Genomic DNA, 14,264 nt, shown 5'->3' with positions numbered 1-14,264 from the left:
GGCAGTGTACATGTGCAAACTTTTGGCAATACCTTCGAGCTTACTCTATTTCTTTTCGCCTGGTCTTGCTCTTGTTGCTGAATATTGAACAGCACACAAGCAGATACACATACCCCATGCATGCACGCACACGCACATGTACACACACACACACACACACACACACACACACACACACACACACACACACGCACGCACGCACACACACACACACACACACACACACACACACACATACGCATACGCACACACACACACACACACACACACACACACACACACACACACACACACACACACACACACACACACACACACACACACACATACGCACACATACACACTTATATGCTGGTATACACCCCAGAATTACACAAAACAAACTCTGTAGGCTGTACTACGGTTGGGTGAGTATCTACAACAGAGGTCTAGTATAGGTACATGGAGTCATAACTTATATGGCAACACACGGCATATATGCAGAGCATGATAACGCAACTATGCATGCCGTGTTTGCATCACACAGAATGACCACTGAAAAGTGACTGTGGAAATGTGTCATGTCCTTACCTTTCTCCTGCTAACAAGTTCTTCCTGGCGTTTGCGAGCGCGTCTCTCCTCTTCCCTGCACACATCCAGGACAGGTACATGTAACGTTGGACACAGTCACGGGAAGCCAATACATGCACTCTATCACACAGATGTGTGAATGTTTGATCTTTGTTGAGCAACAATCAAGCAACATAGACGAATATAGACACACATGCACACACACACACACACACACACACACACACACACACGCACACATCTCTGGTACCGTAGCATACATTGCTATGGACACATCACAAGCCACTCAACAATTCCGTCTCTGTCTGGCTAAAATTGAACTGCAGGATGTAGATATAGAGGTAAGTCAGCATGTCTGTACTCCTTCTCCCAAGATGTACCGCCGCTTGCTGCAAGCCTTCACTGTCGTGTGCTTATCCATTGCTCGGTATTGTTCTTCTCCTTTTTGTTTTACACTGGCCCCAGCCAAATACTACATACATACAAATACATGTACATGTAAATGCGGCTTACTTTTGTTTTTCTAGCCACTCCATTTCCAGTCGCTTCTTGGTGGTCATCTTTGCGGAGATCTAGGAAGGGAACGGAGCGCATCGAATTTACACACACATGCACACATGAACACGCGTACACACACACATACACACACACACACATACACACATGCACACGCACGTGCACACACACACACACCAACCAAACTAAATACCACGAGACAGATCACCATGCATACTACCCCGCCATGACTCAGACATTTGCTATGCATTGCTGGGCGTAAGCAACACATACACGCACATGGATGAAGACCGAGACCACCTGTGAAGTGTAAAAAAAATTGGGGCATTTTGTGCACCATGGGGGGGGGGGGTACTAAACACGGGCACTTTACTTACCTCTTGTGCGGACGGCTTGACAGCAGCAGAAGGTTTGCCAGCTGCAGGACGAGATGTAGCGGAGGACGTGGCGGTGGATGGACGAGCAATTTTCGGCGAACTCGACTTTGAAGTTCCAGTCGCCTTCGCCACTTGCGGCGATTTCTTCGTTGCGGTTGTAGTGGTTGTGCTGGTGGTAGGTCGTGTTGATTTCGTACCAGTTGTCGATGATGTAGTCGATGGTCGCTTTATTCCAGTGGATGCTCCCACACGTCCCGTACTTGGACTGGCCTTTGATGTACCGGGACGATTGGCAAGGACTGGGGACTTTCCCGTCGTCTTCGGCGCGCCCGTGGATAGGGGTTTTGTTGATTTGACGGCGCCCCGAGGACTTGAGCTACCTGCAGTCTTTGTTGGCTTGGTTGCTGTTGATGCTGTGGCTGTGCTAGTGGTGGTTGCCGGGGTTGTGCTGCTGCTACTCGCAGTGGTAGTTGCGGATGTTGCACTGCTGCTGCTGCTGGTGGTGGTGGTGGTAACAGGCTTCTTCTCCACGGCAATGGGGGACAGCGTTGGCGCGGCGATTGGAGAGGCCGAGCGGCGATCAGTCGTCGGTGAGGAGGTCGGTGTGGCGTCGTCGGCTTCGCCGTTCAGTCCCGGAGCGTCAACCGGTAGCGGTTCAAGCACAGCATAGTCGTGCTGTAACATACAGGTGAAGTAGCGCACAAGACTTAGAGTTAGACAAGAGTACTTGAGTAAGTAGTGTGAGATTGCAAGTGACCAATACTGCCGACCACGTCATTACACAAGGTGATTGCTGTAAATATGATGTACATGTATTGTTTTCCTGTGTGATGACATTCCCCAAACTGTCTTCGTCTAGTCGCGTGAATGTGATCATCATGTTCCACCCCAACGGCCGAAAGATATCCATTCAGTCATTAAGTAAGGCACTAACTTATGAACAACAATCAACCCGGCACCATCACACGACACATTTCAGTGAAAGGATACTCAGTGGACCTTGAGCTGTTGCGAGTGCTTGCCATATGCATGTGACCTCCCTGAATTGTGCAAAGACACGTGAGCCTTCAAGACGGGTGTTCAGCATGGTGTAGTGAACATGTACCTGGCTAGGAAGTCCATCTACAACAACATACACTCATACCTCGTGTATCCGGGCGGTCCGGGACCGGCCACTGCCCGTAACTTTGAAATATCCGTAACTCCGTATCACACACATTGTGATGCGGAAAGGCAATAGATAATTATAGCATGCGACGTCACTATTTCCATAACAAAAGTGACAAAAGAGTAGTAATATTTCCACTGAAACTCGCCCGGAGGGTGCCCGGTAGACTGAAGTGTCTGTACTGAGCTCCGGGGTCCGGATAACCGAGGTATGAGCGTATATACAAAATATCAACAGCATACTACAACTTACAAGCACAGAAATCCAAGCATCAAAATTGCCGAAAGTGACCCTCATCCTTCATTGCAACCATGTTGTGCTTGCAGCAACTAGACCATGCTAAACAAACTACTCACCGATACTGGAGGTCTGGGTCTCTCTGGCGCCTTGGTAATTGTTATGCTACCTCTACTTGTACCGGCGGTGGGTGCTACACCAGTCTGAGAAGCTGCCCCGGGCTTGGCATTGGATCCCCAGCTCAACCCATGCTTGTTGGCAACGCTGGCCACTTCTTCCTCCAGCGAGCGGCTGGCACGTGGTGATGGATTGTGACCTCGGGCAGTGCTGTATTGAGAAATATGCAACCAAATACACACACACGTGCAAGTACATACACATACACACACACACACACACACACACACACACACACACACACACACACACACACACACACACTGCATGTCAAGCCTGGCCAGATTGAACGGGCCTTTGGAACCGAAAAAAGATCCAACACTGCCACCAATACGTATGGATAAATGACAACTCTGTTTTGCAGCTCTACAAAATAAATATGAGCCAGGAAACTCAAGTAAAGCATTTGCCTCCTGTCGAACTCCTGGCAAATGTTGTACTTCTTACAAAGACCCTTCAATATAGTCTACTGGTATGCTGACATGCCTTAACAGCGAATTCTGGCTTGAGTCTAAAAACCATCTTGAAGGAATGGAAATCTTTTGATCTGGTTGATCAAAAGGCACAGATCTCTCAGAACTCAATGCTCCGAAACAGTTTTTCCTTCAGCATCTTGAGTGGCAAACTGCCTTCACCGACCACCATACCTTGCTCCTTTGGAATCTCGGTTGCGATTCCGCATGGCTCTGCTGTCACGCTTAGCAAGTCGCCTTAACCCGTCATCCTTGCCGTTCACCTGAGACATACCAATCAGACAGATTTTTTAACAACTCGTGTGTTCACCAGTGGAAATGGGATATAGATAGATAGATAGATAGATAGAGAGAGAGAGAGAGAGAGAGAGAGAGAGAGAGAGAGAGAGAGTGATTGAGTGAGTGAGTGAAGTAGCTATTGTCCTCCCAACACGACTGGTTCATCTGATCAGAATAGATTCTAACACCCATGACACATACTGCAGAATTAGAGGTAGCCTACAGGGCATTCAAATGGGACAGGGAGTAACATTATCATGCTGAAAACCCCCCGCCCCATAACACGGACACCCTGAGACTCACCCTATCCAGCTCCTCCTTGAGGTACTTGAAAATGTGAACTCGGCCACGAATGCATATCTGAAAACCACACCATCAGGAGTGGAAAGAACACATCAGGAATAGTGCTTTTTTAAAACCTTGGCCAGTGTCAATGCAGGCTAAATGCAGCCGGTAGCTCTCTGAGGAATGTAAATGCCCAGTCTACAGTCTATTTCAAAACTAGACGTGTACCTAGGCAAAAACCGTTATGCCAGCATCTATACCACATAAAATCTGTGATCACTTTGTGCATCTTTTTTTCCAAATTGGGCGTCTGTTATCCAATCGTTTAGAAACTATATGAGAGTTATTGCGGAGCGGTCCTGAGCAATATTCCGAAAACTATTCTCAAAAAGTTCCAGCCAAATTTGAAATATTTCAAAAACCCTACACGTCTATAGTTTTGAAATGGACTGTAAGTTAGATCATGTACATACACAGGTGTAGAACAAGAGCTGGGTACATACAATATCGACTTGGAATGCAAAACCACGGCTTTGCTTTGCATCAGTACCAGCGGGAGCATTCCCTTACGCTGACGCGCAATATACATGGCGAAGGCAAGAAACCTACTGGCTAAGCCATGACAGCAGCAGTGACAAACCATTTAGCAGCAGTTATCGGCAGCACAGCACCAACATCAGACATAACAGTGGTCCCAGCAGCAAGAGCAGCAATAGAAGCACCGGCAGGTTCAGATTATCAGAGATGGAAGCATCAGTAGCTGCACCATGAACACAATTCCTTACACTGGTCGGTGGAAGCACGAGAGGGTTGTCGTGAAGGATGAGAGTCATGAGCGACATCATCTTTATCATGGACAGCGGCAGCTGACTGACACGATTCACGGAGATGTCCAGACGTACCAGCTTCATGGCGGTCAATGCTGAATAGAAGTAACACGGCACACCACACGTACATGTACAACACTAACTAAGTCTTCATTTCACATTCGTTTGTCATTGGCAGTCGTTTGACGAGCCAGGAAATGTTGAATAAATACAAACACAAAAACACTTCAAACAAAAGACACTGCACACTCAAGCACAACATGGTCGCATAGCCAACACTGGCCTCGGTTGAACCATTGTAATGTTGTCACGTGCAATGAGCTGTGACGCATGAAGTACTGGCGGGCGCCAAAGAACGGAGCACCAAAGGCCGACCAGCCTGGAGTTCCACAGCATACCAATGCATACCGTGACTCAAGTATGCATAAACTGTAGTACATGAAAATAAGAATGGCCTGGGCTAAAGGGCTGACACCCCATCCCCAGTTCTTCGTCGACCGACAGTACTGTAACACCATATTGATATATTAGTCTGATGAATCCTGTTACACAGATAACTCACTTTCAGGAAGCTCAGTAAGGTGGTTGCGACGGACATTCAGGTCTCGAAGATTGATCAGCTGACCAATGCTGTCTGGAAGCAGCGCTATTTCATTGCCGCTCGCATCCTACATCATTGCACAGCCACAGGATACAAGCAAAAGACAGTTACTTCGAAGTACAGTAAAACCTGTAACTAAAGACCACCATGACTAGCGACCAGCCTGGTACTACAGACCACTGCTTCAGGCACAGACGGTCTCACATTCATACATGGCTGTGCGGTGCAAACGTCTAACTAAAGACCACCTGCCACTAAAGACCGCTTTCTCTGGCCCCAAGCCAAGGGGTGGTCGTTAGTCTCAGGTTTTACTATAGTTGCAATACTGGCACACGGCGCTGCTAGCAGCTTCAGTGCTGCTCGATGAAATCCAATCTCGTGAGTCTCGTTTCCACCCTGCAGCATTCCTCGGCCCAGTGTTCCCAGGTCTAGGGCTGCACAGCGCCCGGGGTGTACTCGACTCTCTCGATCAGATTTTATTGAGCAGCTCTGTAGCACATGTACCATGCTGTGTTCGACGCATTCACTGATGGTGAAAATGGCACAAAATCACTCCAGACTAGTGCCCGCAAATTATCTCAATTAAGTCACGCCAGTGGGTGTAACAACAGGCAACAATCGGTTCATGGTCGGAGATAAAATTGGCATCCGTGTACATGTACATGATTGTATAGGCCAAACCCATTGAAGGCAAGCATGACGTGTGATTCACACATGTGGCCAGTACGCCATACCAATCTGCACAATCTAGTGGCTTGGTGAAAACATCTACACTTGCATCAACTGAAGTTTGCCATTTTAAATGCCTAACATTTAATACGGCAATAAAACTAGCCTGCGACCTACCAGATCCATCAATGACGAAAGATCACTCATTTCCTCTGGCAGCGCGTACAATCGATTGTGGCTAATGTTGAGCGTCTTGAGTGGTAACCTCCATATGTGCAACGGTAGTTCAGATATATGATTACGGCTGCATTCAGAAGAGTGTGTGGGTCAGACGCGCACACATGCACACACAGAGGAACAAACACAAATAGGCAAACGCGTTTCAAAACAAAGGTGCGTGATATCAAAAGGTATACCTGGTTGACCAACATGAAGGCAAGATTACATAGTGTGCCGTTGATCTTTGACATTTACACAGCTACAGAGATCGTGTTTGAGAGGGGGGGGGGGGAGCTAAACATTGCTGTGGACAGAAACAAAAATAATGTCAAACGTTGTCAAATAGACACCCTATACACTCATGAAGTGTAACATACGAGCAATAACTGGAAGCATAGGAAACAGCCATTTAACATCATGCACTGTTAGAGCATGGACCGCTGCCAAGCAGTCACCTGTGGCCACAGAGACAAGGATGAACGGAAGCCAACCAGGCTAAGCAACCTACCTTAGATCAAGATGGACTAGGGACGTTAGGTTGTTCAAATTCGGAATCGTCCGTAGTACATTGTTGTAGCAGACCAGTCTCTCCAGGGAAAACATGCAGTTTGTCAACTCCGGTAGTTCCACAAATCGATTTTCTGACAAGTCTGTAAGACGATGCAACACACGCAGGGAATTGGGCAGGAGTTTAGTGGACAGCAGAAGTTGGATGCACTAGATTAGGTTCATACTAAAAGTGCCAGGTATACCAGACCCTTGCAAAATCATGCATGATCCGCAGCAATGCTCTGTGTTATCCATAGATTAAATGTGCCAGTGGTCGTCTAGCATTAATTTTGTCATTTCATATTCCCTTTTAGCAGTATACAGGGTGCTGCAAAAGTGTTGATCCCCCCATGCATACCCCTAAAGTGTGCTGCAACATGCACGGACTATGTACTGTAGGGGAAACCCCTGTTGCCATGGACAAAATGAACCCTGACCATGTGCACCGAACATTTTTGGTCCAAAATTCTCAGTTTGCTTTGAGTTTTTTCAGGGTTTTTTCACTAGAGAAAGTACAGTGCTGCTCAATGAAATCTGATTGAGACAGTCAAGTACGCTCAGGGCGCGCTGTGCAGCCCTAGACCTGGTAACACTGGGCTGTGAAAAGGGGCAGGGCAAGAACTTTCCCCGCTCGTTTGGATTTCATTGAGCAGTATTGTCCGTATAGGAGACATAATCAATCGTGCTCCATCAATCTTCTCCAAATGCAAGCTGGCTCTAAAAGGGGTGATGACGAGCCCTCGCAAAGGGTTGTTAGAATACATACGTGCCACCATCTGTTTTTGTATATTTAAAAAATCTGGCATCACGCTCATGAAGCTGCACTGAATGATAAACACAATTGTCAGCGCTGTTAGGTGACACTCGATGGCTGCATTTCACGTGGCAGCTTTTTTCTGGGAAGTGTTAACATGACACGCTTCCTAAAAATGCTATCATAATAATTATTGCCCAGCAGTTCAGTGTCATGTTCAGCTGGTTCTGCATGTGTTAAAGCTTGGCTGCTGAACTGTGCGCCGAAGCACACAGCACACAGTCCAGCAGTTGACTGTACCACCCTAACATACCTTCTGGCATCCCTGCTTTTCTTACCCTTTCTCTCCTGTGCCGGTGAACTAGTATTAACCCATACCGATCCATCTCTCCAACGGTCTCTTCTCTGCGAACAACTAACTTTACACTGTTCACGGCAAAGAGACCGTTGGAGAGGGGGGGGGGGGGGAAAGAGAGAAAGATGGGGTGAGAGAGAGAGAGAGAGACAGAGAGAGAAAGAGAGAGAGAGACAGAGAGAAAGAGACAGAGACAGAGAGATGGGGGGGGGGGGGCGAGAGAGAGAGTTATGAGTAGCACGCAAACGGCTGCATTTGACTTTACGGATAATGTGCGAAATATTAATTTGATACAGAATGACCTTTCAATCGCCGACTTGTCTTATCAGTTGGGGCTCATCTTCTAATCATTGAGCAGCTCAACAAATATTTTGCTTTCTTCAGACACATCTACACTTTTAACAATTATACGATTACTTCTTACTCAAAAGCAGATTTGTGTGTTTTGTTTTTCCCATGTGGTCAATGATATCAGTCCTTCTCATCATTCAAAATCAGCCATTCGTGACAATAATATTTAACCGCTCTGTGTCCGTCACTCGTCGAAGCGAGCAATGACATTAGTTCGTACTGAGTGTTTACAGTTAGTAGGGGGAAATAATCAATTTAATATCCTCAGGACACTTCCTTGCATTTCGGTGATGGTTGTTCGCTGCGTGGCGCACCTCGCAAACATGCTGTAACAGCCACAACTCCCAAGGCTCTAAAAGCAAACGCAGATTGTTGCTCGGTCATGCATGTGAGTGACTGACTCACGGGGACTGTAGCGAGCACACCTCCAGGACTTATTTTCGACTCCCGCAAAGAACAGGTTTAGTTTGCCAAACCGTGCAGTCTGTCGCACGCTGCCTGCAGCAGCACCACCAGCGCACGGGCCAGCATCAAAAGACTTCCCCCGCAGACAACCAATACACGCGGTAACAAGTACAAAGTACCAGCAGCCTGTATCGAGCACCACACTGACTCTCACCCATTTCTATCACGTCCGAAAGATCGAAGCTGGACGCAGTTGGAGGAAAGATCGATATCTTTCTACCGGCCAGATGAAGATGACCCGTCTCTTCCGCATCTTCGAGCAGTTTGTCCACAGGCACATTCAGTGTGCTGGTTGTGGATCGCTCGGGCATTGCTACAGGCTATGTATCAGATCAACCAACTGGAATTAGAGAAACCTAACAAATCACGACAATGTTTCTGAGACAAACAATTATTTTCCACAATTGAAGTGCTCTAGTACATACTAGTAGTACTGTCTGTGGACACTACATGTCCGACAATGCCCCAGCAGTAACAATCAGAACGCCAGGGGCTATCTCGCACCTCTGCTGGTGTATTTCTAGTAGTAGTCGTTCGCGGCCATGACCAGTGTGAAGTGCTACTATCTACGCAACAATCGTCCTAGAACGAACATTTTCCAAAGCCTTACTGTTACTTCTCAGCCGGCCGAAGGGCGACAGGACGCTGAGCTACTTCAACGCCTTCACGACCTCAACCTGGAGTAAAAGCTGTGCCAACGACTCTACATTGTTCATTTTGTTGTGTAGATTTGTACGGTCAGTGGATCTACCGGCAAGACTGCAGAATCAGTGCTGAGTCGTGGTAGTAGTAGACCGTCTGTGTAGTATGTAGCTAGGTGCGCTAGTAGTAGTAGTTGTTTAGATAAATTTTAGTGTCAACGAACAGGGTGATACTGATAAACCAACTATACAGACCACAGGCACAGTCCAGTATGGATGGTACTTGTTAGGCTCAGCTGACGCATTGCCATTGGCATTGGCGGCATGAACACCTAGCCCGCCGATATGGCGATTATCATTTTGACTTGTCGACATATCCTCGACCCAGACTTGCGGCGCTGCATCCGCTACATACTAGTCGCAGTCATAACACAGCATAGTTACTTGTGTAAGTGCCATCGCTTGGACAGCTCCTTCACAATCACAGCAGTAAAGTGTGTAAGTGACTACATGACCGTACATGTACATGTATGTGTGTCGAGCTAGCTCACGATGGGCCATTTCTACCATTCTAGCTATTCACATGCACAATCATTGGACATGTAGCGACTAATACTAGTAATAGCGACTAATGAGTAATGTGTAGCTACAGTCGACCTACCCTTACAATACTTCTTGGTCTGACACAAATATCAGTATTATTGATATTTGTGTCAGACCAAGAAATATTGTTATAAGGGTACCGTAGAATCCCGCGGATAAGCCCATGGGCTTATCTGTTTCACAAGGTGACATTTCGGTGGGCTTATACGAGAACATGGGCTTATACGCCGACACCAAGTTGTGCTATTGAAAAGTATCAAGGAAGTGAGAAGTACATTGCTGAAAACCACTGTGCAAACAAAAACAACCGATGATTGTGCTGAAATGTACGAAAAAACTAAATGTGCATGTACTACGTACATGGTATGGCCAAGAGTCCATAATTTATGGACCCTCGATATGACCTAGGCCCATGGGCCTTTACGATGAAGCTTTGTGATGTTCGAACTTTCCCTGGGCTTATGCGCGGGCATGGGCTTATACGCGGGTGGGCTTATCCGCGGGATTCTACGGTAATACATGTATTGTTATAGGGGTAACTGGTTCATTCCATACACATACGTCATAATGCATGGATTTATTCATTTTTTACACTCTTCATAGCTTAAAAACTTTTGTACATGCACATTATGTACACAACAAGGTACCCACTGGTGCCCCCATTGCATTTCGTCATGTCCCAGCGACTTATCAAGTGAAGCTTGCCCTACCTGGATAGTGGGCTCTACATATTCCCTGCTAGATATTGTTATAAAATGAAAAATGTCGATTGGTCAGCTCGCTTGATATCAATATAGGGGTATTATATAATATCGTTATTTAATATAGCAATATTGTTATAGGGGTAAGGCGTTGTATACACAAGTCAATGGAGTGGTTTGGTTTGACAGAAAAATGTCGTTATAAGGGTAACATCGTTATAGCGGTTATCGTTATAAGGGTAGGACGACTGTAGCTATCATGAGTCTAGCTACACTAGTCACATGACTGTAGCTATCATGAGTCTAGCTACACTAGTCGACATGACTGTAGCTATCATGAGTCTAGCTACACTAGTCACATGACTGTAGCTATCATGAGTCTAGCTACACTAGTCACATGACTGTAGCTATCATGAGTCTAGCTACACTAGTCACATGACTGTACAGTCATGTACATGACATTGTGCAATCATGTAGCTGATCACTGCAGGTGCAACAACAATTTTAGTTATTTCAGTTTACATGTCTGACTGCGAACTGTTTCATGCTGTGATAGAGAACATTAGTATCAACCCCAACAATAGGCTTTCCCCAAATCGGCCGGCCGAAAGATACGCCGAAAACGAGATTTATCGAAAAATCACTAAGCTTTTCGCCGATTTTGGAGGGCTCCTTTGTGAATAGCCGAAAATCTGCCAAATGTTGTTGCAAATTGCGTTTACGAACCAATGATGTTTCTGCAAGCATGACGGCTCGAGCTCTCTACTTCAGTACTTGTAGTACTAGTGTGTTGAGGTCTTGTGACTCGTGTCCTTCGACATCCTCTCAAAGTCTCAAACAAACATTCGCCATTAGGAAGATCATTAGTTGATAATCCAAAAATTGGCCGGCCGAAAATTTGCCGAAAACGAGACTTAATAGTTATTGAAAAATCGCTAAGCTTTTCGCCGATTTTGGAGGGTTCCTTTGAGAATCGCCGAAAATCTACCAAATCTTCCAATATCTCACCAATTTTGAAGCAAATACATGTATGTCAACAATTATTTTACCCAATTCTCCAATATATTCCAATTTTGCAGCCGATTCGCGAACAATCAGCTGATTTTGCAGCCGAATCTGATGTGTTCTTGAGCCAAGCGAAAAGCTGAATAGGCAGAAAAATGGCCGATTTTGGGAGAGGCTACAATCCTGCATGACACAAAATGGACGCGTTCGATAAGACATTCTGCACCCAGATACATGTATATAATTCTCGAATGACCAGAATGATCGAATCGCGGCGATGTATACGAACGACAGGAATTCCTCGCTGCATTCCTCGTGCCATACCACATAAAAATCATCTTTCTTTAATTTAATAAAAACTAAGGGTGTCATCAGGTAGTAGGGTACCCGTGCTACCCGTAATTGGAGTGGGTAGTAGGGTAGGAGTTTGCTCCTGAGAACCTGATCGGGTAGTTGCATGGCGTACGGTGTTTTTGCAATGGTGCAGTGTGAAAAGCACAGCTACACGCATACTGTACACTTCCTATGTAGATGTTGTTGGTTTGACAGCATGAAACAAGGTGGAGGACACCGTGTTCGGAAACAGTGACCTTACTGCAACCATCCACGGTTGGTAGAGCCCCGGTCCGTTGGGACCATCTGAACCGTATGGGTTAGGCTTTCCCCAAATTGGCCCGTTTTTTTCGCCCACTCGGCTTTTCGCTAAGCTCAAAAATACATCAGATTCGGCTGCAAAATCAGCTGACAAAAATCTGCTGCAAAATTGGAATATATTGGAAAATCGGCGGAAAGAATTGTTGGCATATTGGCTTCAGAATTGGTGAGATACTGGAAGATTTGGTAGATGTTCAGCGATTCTCAAAGAAACCCTCCAAAATCGGCGAAAAGCTTGGCGATTTTTCGATAAGTTTCCTTTTCGGCGAATTTTTCGGCCGGCCGATTTGGGGATTTTACTGGTAACAATCTTTCTAATAGCTTTATGTTTATTTGAGAGGAGGTCAAAGGACAAGAGTCACACGACTTCAACGCACTAGTACTATAAGTACTCGGAAGTGGAGAGCTCGAGCGGTCATGCTTGCAGCAACATCATTCCTTCGTAAACGCACTTTGCAACAACACTTGGTAGATTTTCGGCCATTCTCAAAGGGACCAAAATCGGCGAAAGGCTTATAGGCTTAATCAACATAACGTCATTGTTAGTCTATCAAACAAGACTTGTACCAGTGTTAGCCTTTGATAGAATTTGGTACCGTTTTTTTCAGGCTGGTATTATTTCAAAATGTTAGAAAATTAGAGGCCACATGCCTTCTTACTGCTCTTTTCTCTCCGAAACTCAACACTTGCAAGCCAGATACGAAAGAAAGAAAAAAATCATCAGTCACACCACCGGGACTCGAACCAGGGACCTTGCTAGTCGCGAGCAATGCTCTAACCAACTTTTTTTTAAATATTTCATGCATGTTGGGTGTGTTCTCAAAGGGTAAGCAGCAGCTTTTGGCCTGTTCATCAATAAAGTAATTACACCTCCTCCATGTGCGCTTTCTGGCCGACCTTAGTTACACCACTTGGACTTTGGAGTCATGTTGCAGGTGTGAGGTCGGCCTGAGAGCACACGTGGTGGAGATGGAATTGGTTGTTCATGTTTGGCATGTGAATGAAGAAATAGAGCAGAATTGGCAGGGAAGTGCGTGCCATAAGATTTGTATGATCCTGCCAATTTCACTCAGTTCGCGGCTTTTCAAGCAGAATCTGCCAATTGTTTTAGAATTATCCGCCGGGGACTAACCAGTGTGGCTACATCTACATGTGGCTATCTGCAAAGTAAATCAAGAGTCTGATGAGTGATGGTAAAAATGCAGGACAGTTAGTGTAACCAGGGAGTAGTAATTTTACTACTCCCTGGTGTAACTAGAGTGTTACTGTACTGGAAGTAAGGTGATCTACTCGGTATTTATGGTGAAAAAAGGAGAAGGACAAAATGTTACGAGTTATGACTAACTCTCCACCAACGTAACCAGATCGTATACAGTCAACGAGTGCGACAAAATGGCACAAAACTGACAAGGAGTACTGAGACATTCAGTTAGTCGTAACTCGTAACAGTTTGTCCTTCTCCTTTTTCCCCATAATCTAATTGGCTCACCATCCTTTTGAATTTTACTACTTCGAAGTAGGCATTTGTTCGCAATAACGGGCGTTTTAACTCGGATGAGGATTGAGGCGGGATCGAAAGGCTCACGGCATCAACGTCGGCCACTCTAACTGTGACACTGCACTGACACGGCGAGCTTTTCACTGCGGAGAACACTCATTTTTTGTGTGCCCCTCCCCCCCCCCCCCCTCAGGTTACATTGGACGCACGTTCGCCGCGGATTACACAAATTCCGTCGTCACAATCGATGGCCCGTCGATTCTGAAGAGAGAGGGGAAGTTAATTCTCCC

At 46.0% G+C, this 14,264-nt stretch overlaps 1 protein-coding gene across 4 annotated transcripts in view; it reads right to left on the bottom strand.

Moving 5' to 3' along the window:
- The window catches only part of LOC135808549 (leucine-rich repeat and calponin homology domain-containing protein 4-like), a 14,134-nt gene extending 4,544 nt beyond the window's left edge, over positions 1–9,590 (bottom strand). For 3 of the 4 annotated variants that reach the window (XM_065321754.1, XM_065321755.1, XM_065321757.1), the window contains exons 1-12: positions 9,027–9,590; positions 6,907–7,048; positions 6,357–6,483; positions 5,472–5,577; positions 4,868–5,004; positions 4,101–4,157; positions 3,693–3,781; positions 2,988–3,195; positions 1,464–2,138; positions 1,084–1,142; positions 571–625; positions 45–77 (exon numbers count right to left, since the gene is read on the bottom strand). In XM_065321754.1, coding sequence (XP_065177826.1) covers positions 45–77; positions 571–625; positions 1,084–1,142; positions 1,464–2,138; positions 2,988–3,195; positions 3,693–3,781; positions 4,101–4,157; positions 4,868–5,004; positions 5,472–5,577; positions 6,357–6,483; positions 6,907–7,048; positions 9,027–9,183 — 1,845 coding nt within the window. In that variant the 5' untranslated portion in view covers positions 9,184–9,590. Of the gene's footprint in view, positions 1–32; positions 78–570; positions 626–1,083; positions 1,143–1,463; positions 2,139–2,987; positions 3,196–3,692; positions 3,782–4,100; positions 4,158–4,867; positions 5,005–5,471; positions 5,578–6,356; positions 6,484–6,906; positions 7,049–9,026 lie in introns of all 4 variants that reach the window. The other variant, XM_065321756.1, reaches the window with a different exon arrangement.
- Positions 9,591–14,264: the final 4,674 nt, after the last annotated feature.

Source organism: Sycon ciliatum, chromosome 2 (assembly GCF_964019385.1).
Source record: "Sycon ciliatum chromosome 2, ocSycCili1.1, whole genome shotgun sequence".
In the NCBI taxonomy this organism is placed as follows: domain Eukaryota; kingdom Metazoa; phylum Porifera; class Calcarea; order Leucosolenida; family Sycettidae; genus Sycon; species Sycon ciliatum.
Note: the sequence above shows the minus strand (reverse complement) of the source record. Positions and strands in the feature narration are given on the sequence as shown.